Below are 22241 nucleotides of genomic sequence, written 5' to 3' on the forward strand. Positions count from 1 at the left end.
AACGTCTTTCTATGGTGGCACACCTTGAAAAGGAGGAGCCAGGACTGCTGGCAGGGGACCCGAGAAGAGGAGGATCAGGGCTGCAATGTGGAGAGAGCAGGTAAGTATAAACTTGTTTGTTGTTTTAAAAAAAAATTGCTTTTACAATCACTTTAGGGTAGTTAGTGGACTAAGGCCAATTCACAAAGGTAAATTATCAACCCTACAGGTCTATTCTCAGATTTCTGTTGCCCAAACGCCTTTCAAGGCCTTGGTACAGGGGTAGAGAAGGATCAAAAAATCCTAGTGCTAGACTGCTTATGATGGACTGTTTACTTTATCTTCCTTGGTATTCTGGAACACTTATGTAACCATCGCCTTTACATTGGATTTCAATATGCAATGTATTATCTTTGTGCTGACATCTAGTGGCAATCCAGTGTAACTAGAACTTGTTATTACAGTATTTCTGAAGTAGCTCAATCCAGTTTACCTGCATATTTTGATTAGTTTGTATAGTTCTTAGCTAGACCCCCTCCCTTCTTCTTCTTGTTCCCTTAGTTTCCAGACTTCATAGTGGCCACAGGGTGTAGAAGATCATTGTTAATTTACATTTTAAAAACTTCAGCTCCGGAATATTTTACCCTTTTAATGACCAGGCCATTTTGTGCTATTTGGCACTGTATTACTTTAATGAAAAATTGCGCGGTCGTGCAATGCTGTATCCAAATACAATTGATGTCCTTTTTTCCCACAAATAGAGCTTTCTTTTGGTGGTAATTGATCACCTCTGCGTTTTTTAGATTTTGCGCTATAAACAGAAAAAGAGCGACAATTTTGAAAAAAAAAAACACAATATTCTTTACTTTCTGCTATAAAACATTCCCAATAAAAAAATTGAAAAAATCAAATTTATTTATCAGTTTAGGCCAATTTGTATTCTGCTACATATTTTAGGTAAATAAAAATTCCAAAAAGCGTATTTTAATTGGTTTGCGCAAAATTTATAGTTATAGCCGAGACCGCGTGCACGAAAGCACATATACGTGATTTTGCACAGCCGAGCTGCCCTGCTGCAGTATATCTGCGGTGGGCGGTCAGGAACTGGTTAATTTGACCATTTAACATCCATATATTGAATTTTATCAAGTAAAACTACATTGTGGTAAACTGCTGTGCCTTATTGGAGAGGTTAGCTGTCTACAGAGGGCGATTATTCAGGTTACCACATTGGTTGGACAGATCAAGGTCTGAAGAAAGTACGTCAGTGCAGAAACAGAAACACGGGTATATTGGATACTTCCATTGCCTTCTATCATAGTCCCCCTCTATCTATTGCTGATTTCTGCTCATATTGGAGAATATCTCTTCCCTCATCACTTAGGCTACGTTCACATCTTAGCGTTGCTATTTACAGGCGTTTTTTCTGGCGTTTTTATGGACGTTTTTTCAGATGTTTTTACAGGCGTTTTTGTGCAGGCATTTTTAGGTTGACAAGTGACCAATGGAAAAAAATAAAAATGCCTGTAATCTGCCCAAAAAGAAGCTCATGTACTTTTTTGAGCGTTGGGCGTTTTGCTTAACCTCCCTGGCGGTATGATTCTTTTGGATTTTAGGTGCTGAAAGCGGTACCATTATTTTAGGTGCTGAAAGCATGTAATTCTTGTGAATGAGCAGCCCAAACCAACTGTATACATTTATTATACATATTATATATATATATATATATATATATATATATATATATGTATGTATACATATATTATGTATGTATACATATATTATGTATACATATATTATATATATATATATATATATATATATATATATATATATAATGTATACAGTTGGTTTGGGCTGCTCATTCACAAGAATTACGTGTATATATATATATATATATATATATATATACACATATATATATATATATATATATATATATACATATATATATATATATATATATATATATATAATATGTGTATATATATATATATATATATATATATATATATATATATATATATATATATATATGTGTATATATATACGTATATATATATATATATATACTGTATATATATGTGTATATATATATATATATACATATATTTACATAAAAAGTACAGTAAAACTGCAGGAAAGGGCACTGGGGGGCAATGTAATGTGATTTTATTTTATTTTGAATGGTATCAGTGTGTTTGGTGCATTTTACATTCGAATTTGCCGCCGGTTCCACCCCCCGGCGGACGTCACGTCGCCGGAGACGGAAGCCGGGGCTCGCAGACGATCGGGAGAGAGCTCTGCCGCCGCACACCGCTCGCAGTCTTCGCTGGATCCCGGAGAAAAGGTAAGTAAAACCTCTTCCAGCATCCAGCGATCTTCCTAGCGCTACCCCGAGTGTGACTCGGGGTTACCGCTTTTGGCACTAAAATCTTACCCCGAGTCACACTCGGGAATACCGCTAGGAAGGTTAAAATGTCAAAACGCTCAGATGTGAATAGGGGGCATTGAAGCTGGGCCTTGTTGGGCGTTATTTGAGCTGATCCTAGAGCAGAAAAACGCCCGAAAAACACCCGAAAAACGCCCCAAAACGCCTACATGTGAACTTTGCCTGAACAATACTTTACCAGTTTGTTTCTATAGGGTGAACAATTTTTAGATCCTCATTTCAGTTGTTCCCCAAGATTCTTTCATCTAAATATTTTTCTTTTTTTCCCACACTTTGTTCTTCGTAAGTATGGGGGATTTCTACCCTTCCTTCCTCTGTGGTGGATTCTGCTCCTTACAGGCCAAAATTTTAAATTCCTCAAATAATTTTTTTTTTTTTTTTTTATATGTATATTCAATCAGTCGGGCTTCTAATGTGGCTATCCTCTGAATTCATTTCTTATTAAGATAGTTCTCATATTCATATAGAGTATATCCTATTTGGAAATTACTTTCTACTTAAGAACATCCCTTTTATTATGCAACTCACTCTCCTTGACGTCAAGATTACGGTTGCTCTACCTATTCTCCAGCGATTGCTTATTTTTTATTAGCATACCTTGTCTGTCTGAACTAAAGGGTTTAGTAGACAGGATTAGTCTTTTACGCTATTAACTTTCTTTTAATGACTATCTTATTTGCTGGTCTAAAATATTTTCTGTTTGGTACAACGTATTAATGGTTGCCCTTCACATTGTTAATTTAGGCTCCTTGTTCATCCAGGTACCAGCTCCCCTTTTGGGATTATCTGCCCTGATGTGGAATGCCAAGTTAATCCTTGGTGCAATTTCCCTTAAAATGTCTTTTACATTATGGAACATTTGTCTCCATTAAGCCTTTATTTAGGCATTGATTTTAATATGATTCCACATCTGTTGGTTTTCATATCGGCTTTGCTCATCCACTGCTTTTGGAAGTCCTACCCCAGGTTTACTACAGTCCTCAATGGATAAAAAATAAAACAAAATTTTTGTAATTACTGTAAAATCTGTTTCTTGAAGTCCATTGAGGGACACTGATCCCACCCCTCTGTGTGATTGGCCATATGCACTGCTTGCACACAAAACTGAGGCATGATGGTTGGGGGTGGGGTTATATGGGAGGCTAGAATCACTTTTTTTGCCAGCTTTCAAACCTCCTGTAAGCGGCAATATATACCCACATGTTCAAGTTTTACCATAGTCCTGTGTCCCTCAATAGGAATATATGCTTCAAGAAACAGATTTTTGGTAAGTACATAAGTCTTATTTTAAAGCATGGCCATATAATAATATCTAAATAATATAATCTTCATGAAAAGAAGAAAAAGTGGTGCCAGAAAATATTTACACAAAGATTTGTCATAATCAACAGTAAAATAACAGGGATTAAAAGTGAAAAATATTGTCTTTGGTTTTATGCAGAGTCCAAATCTCCTGCAGAGTAAGCCCAGTTTTATCTGAGTCACTGACCCTCATAAATGACACTGAGAATTCCTTTATATCTTCCATGATATATTGAGTGCTGCAGTTGCCAAATGCAATAACATTTTGTTGTCCATGGAGGGGTATGGTGGATTTAATGTGGTTTTAAAGGCTAAAGTTTTTTTTACCTTAATGCATTTTATGCATTAGGGTAAAAAAAAACTTCCAGTATCAGACCCCCCCCCCCACAAATACTTACCTGGCTCCCTTTTCAATCAAGTGCTGTATTTGAGAGCAGCAGTGCTGCTCTCTCTCTCCTTACAGATACAGTGACAGCAACAGGAGGCACTGGCTTCTGTTGCTGTCAGTCAAATCCTGTGAGGAGGGAGTCACATAATCAATACTCAACTTGTCACACCCTCTTTAACCCTTTAATAACCTATGGTCTTTGGACCAAAGTGATTCCAATAAAAGGGCTTTAAAGGTGAGCTCCAGACAAGCAGATAACCTTACAGTTAAAATATGCAAACCGTTTTGTATAAAATTCGTTTTTATTAATACATATACCATTAATAACATGTAAAACTCAGCATGGCAAAAAATATCAATACAAATATTACTTTTTAAAACCATGTTTTTTTTTAAATCTCAAACTTGTAGATCTTTTAATGTATTTTCACATATAGCACAATTTATATAAAGTAAGCAATACTTTGAAAGTTCACTAAGCATCAAAACTGCTAACCTTATAACATACAGTGAAAGTCTGTTAGAGATTTATGATTGACATTTCCTCAACAAGCCCTATGACTTCAGCTGAACGACTATTAAACATGTATTGTTTTTTTCCTCCAGTACAGCATTTTTCCAGCATATTTTATGCTCTGTCAGCAATTATTTTCAAGCATCGCACCATTTCGAAAAATTGTAAAAATAAATTTTAACATTTGTGTAAACTTCAGGGAATGTTAGTCTACCATCACCACCCCCTTCAACACTGAAGTGCTTCTGAAAACCAGCAGCTTCTAGAACTGACATAATAAATACAACTACTGTATGTCAGTTAAAGGTGATCTAAAGAAGAGCTCCACTTTTGCACATCAGAACAGGGATGCATTAACTTATTCCTCATTTTGTTTACCTCTTCTGTCCACCCTTGGACTTTTTTTGCTTAAATCCGATAAGAAAGCTTTAAGAAATGTTGAGAGGCATCGTGGTTCAGGAGACATAAGCCCATTTTTTTTCTTTCTCTTTGGTGGTTTGCACATCTGAAAGTAGTTCTGCATAACATTTAGACAGCATGATGCTTCTAACAGCTCATTCTAGCAGTCCTTGTTACCAAACTTCACATGTGACAGAAAGTGGAGTATGTAGAAAGGGGCATCATTATATGTGCCTAGGACAACATGATGGCTTAATACAGCCCTGCATGCCCCTTGTAGACTTTTGTCTTGATGGGAATTTTCTGTACTTGCACAGTTCTCTTTATTTTTGTTGTATTATGTTGAAACTTTAATAAATATCACTGTTTTGAAAAAAAGAATACAGCCCTGCAGTAGGTTAACTATTCATATGTAATTTCCATTTGCTCATACAATTTCAAAGTTAAAGCCCCGTACACACGTACCGATTGTCGGCCGTAAATATTCGGCCGCCGACCGATCGGCCGATTGTAGGCTTGTTAGTATGATGCTTCCGACAGCCGACAGCGCATTTTCGGCCGAACAGAATCGGGTGTGCAGACATTAAAATTTTTGTTGGCCGTCAGCAGAACGGCGTTTGTTCGCCAGTCAGTACAGATTTCGGCCAACAATCAGCAGATTTGCAAGACTGGGCATGCTCAGAAAAGAAAAAAGACAAGGAAAGTTAACCATCACATGACATCACTTCTGCAGTCGGCTGTTGTTGGCCGACAAAATTCGTGTGCAGTCTTTTGCAGTTTTCAACAGACACGACAGCCCTGGACAAAAGACAGCCGATCGTTCGGCCGACGATCAGTACGTGTGTACGGGGCTATAGTTTTAATGTCTAGTAAGACATCCTCCAGCTAGGAAAGGAGTCAGTCTCTATCTGATTTATAGCTTCTAATGCACACTGTAATAATCTAGCAGTAAGCAATGTCAGTACAGGAAAAATTGACTGACGGTAAGTCACACTTCCTGCAAAAAGTGACCAAGTGCGCTTCTCAATCACCCATTAGAATTTATCATGAAGCATATACCAGCATATACCACATAACAAATACATGAATAGTTCAAACAAACAACTAAAAAGTGAAAATATGTCATAAATAAACAAATAAAAAGTCAATATGAACAAGAGTTCTCCCAGTGAATAAAAGTGAGAAAACAGCAATATATATGGTGACAGGGTGCCATCTGGTTTCCCCGTAACAGGCGCCAACTGGGAAAGGAGGTTCCAGTTGATGCCTGTTACTGGGAAACGCATCGGGTGGAGCCACACCTGGCATGTCTGTACACACAAGCTGGATGGCGGGGTTCGCAGCCATGTTTGTCTGACATTGCCACTTGTTTTTTCAACTATTATTTTCTCAAGCATCTAGACCTTTAAAGTGATTATAAAGTCACTGTGACTTTACATGTATCCCCTCCGGAGCTTGCTGCCATTCACTACTGTGGATTTTTTTTTTTTTAAATGAAAAGGCGAAATACCTTTTGTCACACTGCAGCTGTGCAGTCACATGACCCCCCTGTGCTGACCAGCTCTGATCTATGGAGAGAAGCAAGATAGGCTGAGATCGCTCTGTGCTGGGCAGTCTGACATCACAGGGAAATCTCGGCCCCTCCCGAATCTCTCCATAGATTGGGGCCAGCAAGCACAGAGGGATCACATGACCGCATAGCTGCGGTGTGACAAAAGGTATTTAGCCTTTTCATTTAAAAAAAAAATAATCCACTGTAGTGAATGTCAGCATACTCCGGAGTGGATACTTGTATTTTAGCTGCATTATGCAGCTAAGAAGCAGCAGGAGGGGCGGGCAAGAGAGCCACTCTCAAGATGACAGGGAGGGATGGGGAGAGGGGAGAAACTGTCAGAGGAGAGCAGAAAATGACAGAGGTACGTAAATTGACCATGATAATCATGGCTCAACACCATGATTACTGTGGTCAGCAGAAGTAGGGGGACACAGGAACTGGCAGGATCAACCAGATTTTTTACAATATTTAAAAGGGAAAATGACATAGCAAAAGCAATGTGCTATACCGTATACCTTAAAGGAACAGGATCTTAGTCTTTTTTTTACCATTACAACCACTTTAACCCTTTGTTTAGCTATGAACATGTTCTGTCCTAATATAACTGATAATAAAGATCTGCCTGCACGGTACAAATAGGGTTAAACAGCTGCCCAGTCGGCCTGTAAACAAAAAGAACAAGTAGGATTTTTCTTGCAGGAGGGTCTAGAATAGAGCATCTAAAAAAAGCAAGCTGCAATTTTAAATCTCTTTTTTAAGTGATTATGAGTGACTGGGGGCATTTAACAACTATAAAGTAGGTGTTATCCTAATTTGGCTGCAGAAGTGGAAAGAAATAGAGTTTTGTCACAGAATTGGTGGCTTTACACCACTTTTGGTGATAAACCACTTGTGGTTAAGAGTTTGTATACCTGGGAGCACTATGAAATTCTGAAATTTAAATCAAAAGGTGCTATGGGCATCTACACTGCATATCTTATATTGCATACAACCCCATTTCTAAAAAAAAAGTTGGAACGCTGTTTAAAATCTACATGAAAACAGAATTCACAATAGGAAATAGAAAACAAATCTAATGTTTAAACTGAGAAAATGTACCATTTTAAGAAAATAATAAGGTAACTTTGAAATTGATGGCAGCAATATGTCTCAAAAAAGGGGGGACAGGGCCATGTTTACTGCTGGGTAGCATCCCCTCTTCTTTAACAACTCTCTGTAAGCATAGGAACTGAGGAGACCAATTGCTGGAGTTATGGGAGAAGAAATGTTGTCCCATTCTTGCCTGATATAGGATTCTAACTGCTCATCATGGTTGCCACAAAGAATGTCAAATTTCGATTAGTCTGACCACAGAACAGTTTTCCAATTTGCAACAGACCATTTTAAATGAGCTTTGGCCCAGAGACGGTGGTAGCGTTTCTGGTTCATGTTCAGATATGCATGACAGAGCCTTAACTTGCATTTTTTGGACAGCACAGCGAACTGTGTTCACAGACAGTGATTTTTGGTAGTGCTTTTGAGACTGTGCACTGATGTCCATCACAGAATTATACCTGTTTCCGCTGCAGTGCAGTCTGAGGGCCTGAATAATACAGGCATCCAATATTCCATTTTGGCCTCGTCCCTTGCACACAGAGAATTCTCCAGATTCTTGGAATTTTTGCAAGTCTTTACATTGAAGGACATTATTCTGAAATTGTTTGACAATTTTTAGATGTAGCTTTGCAAAGATAGGGAAGTGATGCCCATCTTTACTTCCGAAACACCCTGACCCTCTAAGATGCTTTTTTAATATCTAATCATGTTACTGACTTGTTGCCAATTAACCTAATTAGTTTTGAATGGTATTCCAGCTCTTCCTTGTTAGTACCACTTACTTTTTCAGCTTTTTGTTGCCCTATCCCAATTTTTTTGAGATGTGTGGCTGCCATCAATTTCAAAACAACCTTATTTTTTTCTTAAAGTGGTTCATTTTCTTAAGTTAAACATTTGATATGTTTTCTATTTTAAATAAAATATGGTTTATGAGATTTGCAAATCATTGCATTCTGTTTTTATGTAGATTTTTCACAGCTTCTACTTTTTTTCTGGAATTGGGGTTGTACATACAAGAATTTAGCTTTACTTTCCTTCTTTCCTTTTTGTGCCAATTTTATAATGCATAACAATATTTAGGATATACTTTGACTGATTGGCTTCTATTTTTTCTATTTCTAGTTGAATATGATAAGGAACTGTCACCCCGTCTAAGACATCATAAAGAATTCAAGTTTAATCTATCACAGATTCCAGAGGGAGAGGCAGTGACGGCTGCGGAATTCCGTATTTACAAGGACTGTGTCTTGGGCACCTATGAAAACCAGACTTTTTTAATCAGCGTTTATCAAGTATTAACAGAACACAAAAGCAGGTATTTATCATGAAAATGTGTTTAAATGAGCCATTACTGTTCAGGCCTTTTTCACCCATATATCGTGAACAGGCTGGTTTTTTTTTTTACTGCGTCCCTAGCCAGCAGGTGCTGCATGCAAGCAGCTCATTCATGTCGTTTAGGATGCAGCGGTTGCACTAACACAGCCCTAATGTGACAGATATGCAAATGCAGGTTAAAGGAACCTAAAGCACCCTTGGTAAACCAATGCAAACCCAGGTAGAAGCACATACAAACTTGAGGAGAACTGTATCCTTTGTGAATTCTTGCTGGTCTGAATACATCTGAGCACAGTAGAGTTCACTGTAAGCTTTTCCTGGTGGTCTGAATATATCCGATCATAATAGGGGTTTCTGGAACCTTTTCTATACAAAAAAAGAGTGTTTTTTTTTTTTCTTTTTAAATATACATTAAGGGACGCAGAATGAGTAATTCAGATGAATAGGGTTTTGCTGCCACCTACAGAAGAATCAGACACTGGCAAAAAAAAAACAGAAAATGTAAGGGTGTAAGGGGACCAGAGTTTCAACGTGAAATCTGAGAATCATCCTAATGAATCATCCTAATGACCACACCCACTTTTGGTGAGGGTGAGGCAGGATGAAGCAGAGGGCGGGGTTAATAGCAGCATGGGTAACTTGCTCTACTGAATGGTGGGCATGGCCAAATTGCGCTAACAATAGGAGAGGCAAAACACAAAGAGTGCTGGGGTGAGAAGTACTGCACAGAGTGTATAGATCAAAAGTATGTAATAAGCAAGCATAAATTCCCCTCTTCTCCTAGTTAACCACCCAACCCCCCTATAACAACACAAATTCCCCCTTCCCTCTCTGAATTGTACTCACTGAATCTTGGCATTGCATTGCATCTGCTCCTGAGTTCCCTGGGTCCTGATGCCAGGACTGCCCACATGTTTTTCTGTATGTCACCTATACTGCAATTGTTAGAATACATGGGCAACAAATGGGTAATCATGACAATACAATAGCAACAAACAGGCAATTGTGACAATACATAGTCATCAAATGATCAAAATAGGTGGGTATGAGTGCAGGGGTCAGAAGTAACTAAGGCAGAGTTTAGAGGTCAGTAGTATGTAACGCACAGTGCAGGGGTCAGTAGTATCATTTAGTGCAGGGGTCCGTAGTAAGTAACACAGAGTTCAGGAGTGGTAACACAGAGCTCAGTAGTAATGCACTACAGAGGTCACTAGTAATGCAGAGTGCAGAGGTCAGTAGTAAGTAACACACAGTACAGGGACCAGCAGTAAGTAATGCAGAGTGTATAAGGTAGCACAGGTAGCAGCAGGTCCTCCCTTCTACATGCATCTTTTACTGACCTTGCAAAATAAAGTTGCAGGTGGCTTCTCCTTTTCTCCTCACCCCCCCCCCCCCCCCAAAATTCATGAGACTGCACAAGGAGGGCAGATGCAGGTAACATCATCAGACCAGAGCACTGAGAGTCCTGTGAGCTCCATCCAGCCCTGAGTGTTTGCATGCTTTTGTATAATGCTAGCACGTTGTTTGCTGTGTTGCCCACTCCTCAGTTGGACTGCTTTGGACATACCTATATACCTGAATTACTCCTGCTGTGTCCTATAATGTACAATGGAAAAAAAATGTCTTTGAATTACCATTAAATCCCTTTCTTGGAGTACTTTAAGAGAAATGGCTCCCATCCCTTTGTCTTATGATCACTCTTGCTACTGCTTTTGTTTACAACTAAAGCATGATAGAGGTAGGAACGGTTATACTTCCTGTCCAATTTTTTTTTTTAGTTACCAGTGTCCTATGCTCCTGTGGGTGGCAGCATTGCCTTATGTGTATGTAGAAAAAGTGCGCTGAATAAAAAATAAAGTAAAGCTGCAACCTTAGAACCAATCGGGGAATGTGTTATGATATAAAGAAAGCAGGTGCGCTAAACTTATGAGTGTCAACCAATCGTGTTGAAGTGAACAGCTGCAATAAGGTGCAATAGTAAAGTAAACTGTTAGCTAATACATGTGAATAAACTGATGAGTACTCTAATATGTCACAAAGAACAAAACAAGTAAGTAAATCAACAGTGTAAAAATCCAAATGCCACTGCAACATAGGTGAAACAAACATAAATGAATTAGGGTGCATAAAGTCCAAAACAAAATCTGTAATAGATATAAAGATATCCAGGTGAATTCCACAGCAACTTCAAGTGCAGGTGATCCCACCACCAGGTTAAGGACTGGCCCCTTACCAGAAAGTAGAAATTAAGGGCGTATAAGAAAAATCCAGATGAAGGAAGGCGCTTAGATGTAGAAGAAAGCTAAAGAGCACCACTCGAATGAGAGGATGAGCCTCTTACCGGATCGAGGATGGTATAGGGCTAATCATAAGCTCTCCTGGGTGGTCAGCATCTTCTATCCTGGGCAACCTCAGTCTGGATGATTCCCCTCTGGAGTCATTCAATATGTCCCCACGGTATCTCCTCCTTGCTGCAGTGCTTCTGTTTTGCCTCCCTTCACATGTGGTGTTTGGGCTTCTCTGTTTCCTATGTGCCTTATGTAACTGAATAACTTATCCTGTGTACAATAATGTAGTGCAATAAAAGGATTTAATGGTACATTAAAAATACTATTTTGTGGTCTATAATGTCCAGGGAGTTTAACAGTCCAGGCATCATTTAGCATTCAGCAATAGCCATATAACTTTTTAGCACATTAGTCATTTAGTGTGTTGAAATCCCTGTTTTCTTTGTCCACTCATTGTCTCCCATGTCCCTTTTCTATGAGTAGAAACAGAGCAAAGTAAAGATTGGGAAGAAGTGGAGCCCTACCACCTGTGTGCACAGTCTCATACAATGAAATGTCAGTTTATTACTGACATTTCATCTGAGTTCTTTGTTTCAAAAAAGCAATATAAAATGTAATGTTCAGTGGTCTCTGCTCCTTGCTGGGAGTGATTCCTTCCTTTGCTGCTAGGGACTTTTTTTATCACTGTGGGCCTTCCCCACCCTTAGGTTTGCTCTGTTTGCACAGACAGATGAAGTACACTTAGCAATAATATTTCGTTACTCTATTTTCAGGTGTCTCCTCTGGCATCTCTCCATTACCCTCAACTGATGCTCCAAGCAGTCAGTTCCTTTCTTTTCTTTGTTTTCCTCAGACAGCCCCCAACATCTAGTCTGCCAGAAGCCTATGCACCATTCGACTTGGTTCCATTTTGGTTGCTCTGGGCAGTGGGTGGGAAGAACAGGCTGACACTAGCACAGAACTATCCTCTACTGTCTGTGTCACTGCAGCTGTATCATCTGTCAAAATATAGCCATAACCAAAAGCCTGTTCTTCCCAACCATTGCCCAGAGCAACCAAAATTGGGCCAAGCTGAATGGTGCATAGGCTGCTGCCTGACTAGGCTTCTAATGATTGGCTTTCAAGAAAGCAAACATGCAAGGCTATGCTGCCAATCTGTTAACAAATCCAAAACTTACAGAGGGAACACCACAGATCCGTCATGATAAAAAAGAATATAACAATGAATAAATTATCAAATAAACTAATATAAACCCAGAATAAAATAAATAGAACATCACATAACAAAGGTAAGATTATCCCCCTTTCCTTCTTACATACTTATAAGCATGTCCAGCTTATCCAGTTTTATCTCCAGTTCTTTCTGAGGCAATGAAGCAATCAGAATATGCAGTATCTTTTGTATACTGTTTAGGCACACCTAATTTCTTACTTTGTCCATGTATAAATGTAATGACCGAAGTATGAAATGTACTTTGTTATATCTTACAAGTTCCATTTTAGTAATGGTACTTAAAATCTGGATTAGTATAAAAAAGCTGGAATATTATCCTGAATATGAATACTCTACAATTAAAACTTAACAAACCATATTATATATTTTTTGGCAATAATCATAATATTTGATTTTGCATTTAGGTATGTTTAAGTATATCCTGAATAGAATTTTGTTTCTGTTCTATGAACCTTTTTGAAGTTACAAGTTTTGTTTCAGAGCAATATTCTAAAAAGGAGTGCGTGACACGTTTTTTCCCCCAGCCAATGACAGCCATGTGCATAGTTAATGGAGGTGTACACTGACATAGAATTTGCATCAAAGCAATGCCTGCAGTAGCTAGTGTGGCAGTGTCATTAAATTAGCAGAGCATAGCCTTAGGGTAGGTCTCAGTGTCCGGATAGACAACAGTTCTGTATGTGTAGGCTTAGCATTGAGGGCACAGCTTTAGGCCTGGATAGACAACAGTTCTGTCTGTGCAGGCATGACTTCAGGGGCAGGACTTGGTGTAAAGATAGGCAACAGTTCTATCTTTGCAGGCTTAGCATTAAAGACAGGATTAGTGAGAGGCTGGACAACGTTGCTGTCATGGGAGGCTTAGCATCAGGGGAAGAACTTGGTGCCAGGCAAGGCAACATTGCTGTCAGTAGATGCTTAGCATCAGGGACAGAGCTTAATGCCAGGCTAAACCACATTGCTGTCAGGGGAGCTTTAGCATTGGAAAAGGGCTTAGTGTCAGTCTAGACAATATTGCTGTAAGTAGATGCTTAGCATTTGTAGAAGGGTTTTGTGCCAGGCTAGACAACATTGCTGTCAGGGAAGGTTAGCTTCTTTGGAAGGACTCGGTGCCAGGCTAGACAACAATGTTGTCAGGGAAGGCTTAGCTTCAGAGATAGGGGTTTCTGTTAGGTTAGACAAAATTGCTGTAAGGGGTGGCTATGCCTCAGGGGAAGGACTCAGTGCCAGGCTAGAAAACATTGCTGTCAAGGGAGGCTCAGCCTCAAGAGAAGGGCTTAATGCCAGGCTAGACAACATTGCTGTCAGGGGAGGCTTAGCCTTAGGGGAAGGGCTTAGTGCCAGGCTAGACAACATTGCTGTCAGGGGAGGCTTAGCTTTAGGGGAAGGGCTTAGTGCCAGGTTTGACAACGAGGAGGCTTAGCCTCAGGAGAAGGATTCAATGTTAGTCTAGATGACATTGCTGTCAGGGGAGACTTAGCCTCAGGGGAAGGACTCAATACTAGGCTAGTGAACATTACTGTCAGGGAAGGCTTAGCCTCAGGGAAGGACTCAGTGCCAGGCTAGACAATATTACTGTCAGAGGAGGCTCAGCCTCAGGGGAAGGGCACACAACGTTAGACAACGCTAGGCTAGACAACGTTGCTGTCCAGAGAGGCTTAGCCTCAAAGGAAGGGCTTAGTGCCAGGTTAGACAATGGGGAAGTTTAGCCTCAGGGAAAGGACTCAGTGATAAGCTAGACAAAATTGCTATCAGGGGAGACATAGCCTCAGGGGGAGGACTCAATAATAGGCTAGACAACATTGCTGTCAGGAGAGGCTTAGCCTCAGGGGAAGGACTCAATGCTAGGCTAGACAGCATTGCTGTTAGGGTAGGCTTTGCCTCAGGGGAAGGACTCAGTGCAAGGCTGGACAACATTGCTATCAGGAGAGCCTTAGCCTCAGGGGGAGGGCATAGTGTCAGGCTAGACAACATTGCTCTCAGGAGAGGCCTAACATCAGGGGCAGGGCTTAGCGCCAAGCTAGACAACAGCACTGTCTGTGGAAACTTAAAAAGACCAAATGCTCACATCCAAACATTATTTCACAAAGATCAGTATACAAACAAGACATTACTCAAAGCATCATACAAACAGAAAATATATTTTGTCAACATTAATGGTGTTTTAACATCTGCAGAAGCTGATTTGGATACATATTTTAATTTCTACCCATGATTCATTAGGAATGTCATTTTGGTCCTGTTGGGAGTGTAGCACTCATAATCTTTACAAAAGGAAGTACAGCAATAGAGGCAGCCAGCTTCATATTTGGAAGACTTACATTATGTTCTAGTGCGCTACATGTTAGCCAACTTAGAGCAGCTGCTCAGCGCAAACAAGGATACAGTTCTTGACATGTCACATTTAGTTAAATACCTCAACTATATTTCATTTTCTTTGATGCTCCTAGGAATTTTGCATGAATTTAAAGCTGTTGTTTGGCAAATCTGTAGTCCAGGAATGTAGGGCCCTTATACAAAAAGACAGTTATCAAGGCTAAATGAATCTGAGATGTGAGATTTTTATTTGGAATGATCCTTACTCAGTGGATGCGCAATCACACTAATTGTCAACTCGGGACTTATTTATCAATTTTATTTTGGCTGAAAATATGCTAAAAAATCGCCAAGCTGTTCAAAGAGAGAAGTCAAAGAAATATATTGTTTAAAGCAAAATGAAACTATTATGATAAAAAGGCATCAATCGCCAAGATGTATGCAAGCTAGAGCTCTCTCCCAGTGCAAAAACTGACAGATCTTTTTCTAAATATTTTTTTCTGTTCTTGAATTTGTATTGTATATCAACCTTTGACAGTGTTGTTGGGGTGGCTGGAGACATTTATTTGTGTAACCTCTAGATACAAATTAACTCCTCTAAATACTCCCATGGAGAGACATTGTATTTTGCTGGTATTTCCTCTATCTTTTATAAGTTATAAAGGGAAAGTAAAGTCTGTCTTTAGTGAGTACCTATTTTGTACTATTATAGCTGTTTTTACTCTAGTGAGTCTATTACTTAAAAAAGCTCCTAGCAGATATAAAGTTCAGACACCTAGAGTTGATCCCTCCATATGCTGGGTTAATGCTGAGCCAAAACCTCCTAAAAATGAGGATATTGCTATTGCCTAGTGAGGCGGCTCTTAGTAATGTAATGCGCATATTTTTTCTTACTGCATCTATTCCTGGTGAAAGAATCATCCAGTGGTAAAAGCAAAACTTACAATTTCTTTTTATACTTCACAGAAGAAAGGACTGAGATTCATGTGTGTTAGCAGCTGGTCAGGGCTGATCAGTCAGTGTCCCCAGTAAAACAGAAAATGTAAATTTCTTCACACTGTTTAATAATGAATTGGGTAGTAAATAAGGACACAGGACGTGTCCTCCTTTTAACATGAAGATTTTTTTTTTCAGAGACAAATATAAATATTGTATATAACTGTTTGAGAACAAGACACTGTCCGTGTCTTCGCATCTGTGTACAACAGTATACGTATTAATAAGGCCTTTTTCACACGGTACTGTTTGAGCTTCTGCTTTTTTGACGTAATTTTAGTTGTTTGTTTTACACTAATTTACGTGTATTTATGTGCAAATTTGCACGCATATATGTGCATTTGCATGCACAATCCCTTCCTAGGGAAAATTCATTCATATGTATGCTCGTACGTGCGTAGTTGTGCGCATATGTGCGCACCGGCACAAAATACTGGCTGTGAACGCAGATATTTCTATTTTTTATTTTTTTTACTGAGGAATACTCAGCGCATGTTTGCACACCTGTGTGCACAGTCACATTGTAAATAAGGGGCTACATTTTAGCTCAATAAAAAAAACCACTGTACTGAGCTTTTATAAGCTGCAGTGTGCAAGAGACATTAAGCCCCGGTTCACATTTGTGCGAGTGCCGGGTTCGCATGTAATATTGGAGCGCACTGCTCCGACATTACATGCGATCAGCTGTGCGGTGCGAGTTTAGCCATACAGTTTGTATGGCTAAATTCGCATCGCACCCGGAGCAAACACGCACAGGAGGCATTTTTGCAGCCGCATCAGGATCGGATCGCACAGCGGTTCACACTTGTGCGATCCGCTCCTGTGCGAACTGCACGATCGCACTGCGATATGCGATCAAACTGGGGGTGTCGTTAAGATTACATTGACACCCCCAGCGTATCGCATATGGCAGTGTGAACTGCCGGGGGTGCGTGTGCGATGCGGGAACAGGCTGCGAATTCGCAGCCTTCCCGCATCGCATAAATGTGAACCGAGCCTACTATTAGGTAGCCATTGACTTTCTACTGGACATATAGAATGAAGAAACAGTAACACTCATATAAAATCAGTAAATTTTATTTACACATAAATAAAAAGAAAAAACAAACAAACGGGATACATAAAAAAAAAAAAAAAAAGTTTACATGTGAATTTCTTTGGATCACTACGTCTATGTGAACCTAAAAATAGACACATTTTATGTTTTTGCAGTATCCCGTTTGATTTTTCTTTTTTTTATGTTTAAATAAAATGTCTTGATTTTATATCAGTGTTACTGTTTCTACTATATGTGTAGTAAAAATTCAATGGATACCTAATATTATTTGATAAGTAGACAGATGTAAATTTAGTGAGGTCTGAGGAACCCCAAACTTTGTGGAGAGCGTGAGGTAGTCACTGGTCCACCCTCATTTTCCCCAGAGTTCAAGAGTTAGTAACAAAAATAGTCAGATTTAAATCTCCTGCCACCAAACACATCTAATTTAAGAGGTCCACAAAGCTAATAAGACACCTTGGGCCACCTAAGAAAAAAATTATACATGGGATTTCTATCATTTTTGGAATCTACAAAATGTTAAATTCATTGTGTTAAATTAAGTCTTACCATTGAAGGACAGGCATTCTGTGCTCACAGCAAAGCCAGAAAACTGACCACACTGTGAAGGATTTGCCACCATGCCTAGCATGATTAGTTTGAAATAGGAAAGCAGAAAGACTGGCAGGATCACCAGGAATTTCACACAAAGGAAACAATGCAAGGAGAATGGGATACTTTTTACCACAAGTCCATGGTAAGACGGACACATACAGTGGGTACAGAAAAGATTCACCCCCCTTTAAAATAATCACATTTTGCTGCTTTGCAGCCTAAAATGAAGACAGAAACAGTTTTTGTTTTATCCAGCTGTATTTACGCAGTGCAACTTATATATAACATCCAAGTAAAAGATGTAACACCAACATTTCAGAAAAAAATTAAAAAGAAATCAAAAACCCCGCCCCTTTGTTAACTTTAGCGCCAGAGATGTAATTTGGCAAGAAGGAAGCCATGCGATTTGAGGTGCATCTCCGAGTCCCCACCGCTAAAGTAAACAAAGACATATCAATAATCTCACCTGGGTAAACGCCTCTTTCTTTTCTAGCAGCGAGAACCACACCTTCAATCCTGTTGCTTCCCTGACACCAAATTTTGATATTCAGTCAATGCCCCCGCGTCTTTGGTTAGTTTTGCAGTGAGGGGACAGAAGATGTCATTTAGGGCCACAAAGTGACTGGATCAGTTGGGTTTTTTTTTTCCTTTGGGGCATGTCGGCTGCTGTTGTTTATTTTGATTATCTTGGACCTGCATTGCTGGACGATGTGATTGACAAAGTTTGGGTGTTTATATTTATAGGGTACAATTTTTTTGTGAATGAGAAGGAATACTATGTACCCAGTACTCATTTACATTGGGGTGCAGTATCTTGGGATCCCCTTATTGTTAAAGGGGGATTTCAGATTCTGATAAGTCCCCTGCCTGCAGACCCATGAATCTCCAATCCACCCTATCAAAAGCTTTCTCTGCATCAGAGGAGAGTAATAGCATGTTAAGGTTTTTCGACTGGGCTATATGGAGGATGTCCAGGGTCCTGATTACATTGTCCCATGCTTCCCAAGTGGAGATAAAGCCAACTTGGTTACAATGTATAATTTGTTGAATCACCCCTACCAGTCTACTCACCAGAATCTTGGTAAATATTTTTAAATCTTTGCTAAGTAGGGAAATCGGGCAATAATTAGGGTGCAATAGAGGATATTTGCCTTCTTTAGGGATTAGGACGATGTGGGTTCTTAATGTCTCCATAGGGAACACTGATTTGACTCCTGCTGTATTGAAAGCTTTAACAATGTAAGGGGTGATGAAGGGAGCTAATAATTTATAATAATAAAGCCATCGGGTCCAGGGGCCTTGCCAGACTGAGATTGTTTGACCAGGAGAAATTCTTCTGGGTAGATAGAGAGTCCATATTTTTTGAAGTCTCTACAGAAAGTCTGGGTAAATCAGTTTCCGTAAAATACTCTTTTAGGCCAAGGGTTGAGAATGCGAGTCTGAGCTTGAAACGTTACACAAACCAAAGTAATAGTTCTCTGAAATTTCTGAATATGCATAAAGGTTGTTCCTGGAGAAAGTACACATTTCAGGGATAAGCGGTTGTGTGAAACAGGCTCCTAATGCCCTAGCTAGGAGCTTACCACATTTATCCCCCTGCTCATGGAGGTGCATTTACATTTCACATGCATCACTTTAACTTTATAGAGGCGTAGAGTTTTGAATAATTCCCTAAGGGCAGTAAACTCATGGAGGGAAGAGTGTAACAAACTTTCCTTGCGTGAGTGTCTGTCCAAAAGTTCAACCAAGCTCAACCTCTGACGTTTCCTGATAAAACAGTGGATCTCAAAAGTTCACATATCCTTTTGGCTTTTACTCAGAGCTCATGGAGGGGGATACCAGGGAATTGGCCTCATACTTGGGACTCCTAGAAAGCGTTCTTAGACCCACTTCAACCTGCATCTAGGGATCTGGTAAGTTATAGCATGATGGGGGTTGTGGTGTGAATACACAGAAGAGCACAGGTTGGAGGCATCAAGTCTCATTTGCATGAAGTGTGTGGAGCATGTTTAAAGGGAATTTAAACACACTGACCCTGGCACTATTGATGGACTTTTGTGTTTTTGCACTTGTATGATTCATTTATTATAGATGTTTCACTTTATTTCATTACATTGTTTGTTATGCACTTTCACAGTGGTGATACTATTGAGTTCACTTACTAAAGGTCTCACTAATATTGTTTTATATGTGAAGTTTGGGGGTCGTATTAGCACCTAGCGCTCACTTTTGTTTGTAACTGGTATATCTTTACTGTGCTGTTTGCACAGAATAGTATGAGGTGGCTATTATAGGCACTATAATTTAAAGAAGAACCCTTGGTTCAGTATACTTTTTGGCATTTGTTTCCTTGCGTGATGACTTGAGATGAGATGTTGAAAATCTTACATGAAGGAGTCGAGTCGTTTGGATCTTGAGTTTTTTTTAGTCTAGAGACAAGTTTTATAAATACTCCTCTTATGTAAGCCTTGTGAGCTTCCCATAAGATCACAGGATTGCAGTCGGGCATGTAATTATAAGAAAAATATTCTGCCCATTCTCTTCTTCTCGGGTCCCTTGCTGGCGCTCCTGGCCCCCATAGCAAGCAGCTTTCAGTCCATTCACACACAGAGCACAGCTTGGCCCTGCCTCATTCTATTCTCATTGGCTCACTGGCTGTGATTGACAGTAGTAGGAGCCAATGGCTACTTGGCTATATGTACATATATATATTTATATATATATATTTCCACTTGCAGCGTTCAAGTATTTGTTATTAAGGCCCTTAGTAAAAAGGAAGACAAATCCCCATGTACTTACAGAGAATATGTTAAAACTAGAACAACAAGAGGTATAGAGACAAACCAGACAGAGTCCCCCACAATAGCAACAACAGCAACAACAGAATATAAAATGGGTGTCCTCAGCATGTTAAGTTCAACCTGCTACAGGACTCATTGCAGTTTGGTGTAAGGTCTTGAGATGGTCTCTCGGGTCATCTCAGATGAGAAGGTCTCTGTTGCTGTGGTAAGGCCAATAGTCATTCAGTGTCTCCAGAGGTAGAAGCAGAATCTAGCCAGTCTAGTAACGAGATGGGCACAATGTCCAGGAACTGAAAAAAGTTAGAAAGCTGAGCGGGTCAGTGGAGCATGTAGAACCTTTCTTTTTTACAGACTTGGATGTGGTATTGGTGGCCTCATTTATACGATGCACCTGCCTGGTGGATTAATTCAAGGAGAGGATTGACTAACTTTTCATTGAGGGTTCATTTGGAGAGATCTGGGAGTGGTTGAACTGATACATCGTCAAAGTCCACTGGTCCAGATTATTGCGCTTATCTCATAATTTCCTCCATTATAGTAAAAAAATGTGCTCTTAACCACAGTGGCCCAATCCAATGCCCTCTATTCAGCTCCAAGTGCCCAGTTGGGGAGTTGCCAAGGACTTCCTAAGGATTTTGTAGAATGCGCCTTCCTGATTTTGCTTCTGGGATGCCCCTTGATTTTATGTTGCTCCACCTGCTTTTGTTTTTAATATCTTCTATCTTGAGGTGCATGGTGGTCATGTGAGAATGCATAGCAGAAGGAAAGAGCTCCAGTGCAGCAATGTTGAAGTCATGCACATGAACTGTACTTTCCAGGGAGGAAACATTAGCATCAATTGTCTCAGGTCCTTCAACTCCTTTTTAAGAGCATTCTTGATCTCAGTGGCCCACATATCAATGTCAGCTCTAGTAGGGGGAAAGCTTGGAACAGATGTCTACTGTCACCTCAGTGATGCCCGGAGAGTAGATAGAGAGCTCTGGAGCTGCAGGGGAATCCAGTGCTTTGAGGCTGGGAGTGAGAATTAGAGAACAAGGCGCTGGAACTGTGGGGCAGCAGTGCTCAGGTTGCTCCCCTGTGCTGTTGTTTCGGGGACATCATCTTTTCTCAGCTGATGCTTACTTATCTACTTAGATAGGGCCATGTTCGAGTGTCCCAGAGACTGGGTTCCCACTACGTGGGGTAAGAAATATCCCCTTAAACTCTTACTGATTGGATTTTGGGAGGTCCCTCTATTCCTCTGGTCTTGGGAATAAGAGCTTGTGTGTTTTAAGGCTGCCTGCTGCCACAAACCTCAGCTATATGCATGATCTGACAGATTGTGCAGACTCCAAGAGATCAAGAGGGAGGAGAAGGGGAGCTCCAGCACACAGCATGTGACAGACAGCCTCAGCTGTGCATATTTCCCTATAAGATTGTGCAGAGGGGGTTTATCCATTTCCAAATGCTGTGTAAGTTCTGCACTTTGAAGTGATGTAGATAAGGGAAGCCTGCAGGTAAACAGGTATAACATATATAGGAGGATTTGTTTAATCTCTGTATCACCTGAGGCCAGTCACTTCACTGGGTAAGGGTTTATAACCATTTTAAGATACCTACTGGATAATTACTTGGCAGTATGATTAGTAGTTGTGGGGTAAAACAAACAATTCTCAGATGAGACATAACGAAAAATAAGGCTTAATATAAACAATTTCTTGCCATCACAGAACTAATGCAAATCCAGTAGGGGTAAAGATTTGCAGTAAATCTTGTAATACAATGTATATTATTATTAAAGTTTTTACATTTCCTTACCATGTTCTTTGTTATGCTTTGGTTAAAATGCAAAAAGTACTTCAGTACTAATGCCTAAGTTAGGTCAGCTGGAGGAGGGGGTTCTTTTGTTCTGGAATCATAAGATCACAGATATAACGGTGTTATAAGCTCAATGGATAAA

At 39.8% G+C, this 22241-nt stretch overlaps 1 protein-coding gene across 1 annotated transcript in view; it reads left to right on the forward strand.

Annotated features, from left to right (window-relative positions):
* Positions 1-22241, forward strand: part of BMP6 (bone morphogenetic protein 6) — a 278729-nt gene that overhangs the window by 175854 nt on the left and 80634 nt on the right. Inside the window, exon 2 of the mRNA XM_082258764.1 lies at positions 8807-8999. Coding sequence (XP_082114890.1) covers positions 8807-8999 — 193 coding nt within the window. The remainder of the gene's footprint in view (positions 1-8806; positions 9000-22241) is intronic.

This window comes from Pelophylax lessonae, assembly GCF_965119305.1.
Source record: "Pelophylax lessonae genome assembly, chromosome: 5".
In the NCBI taxonomy this organism is placed as follows: Eukaryota; Metazoa; Chordata; class Amphibia; order Anura; family Ranidae; genus Pelophylax; species Pelophylax lessonae.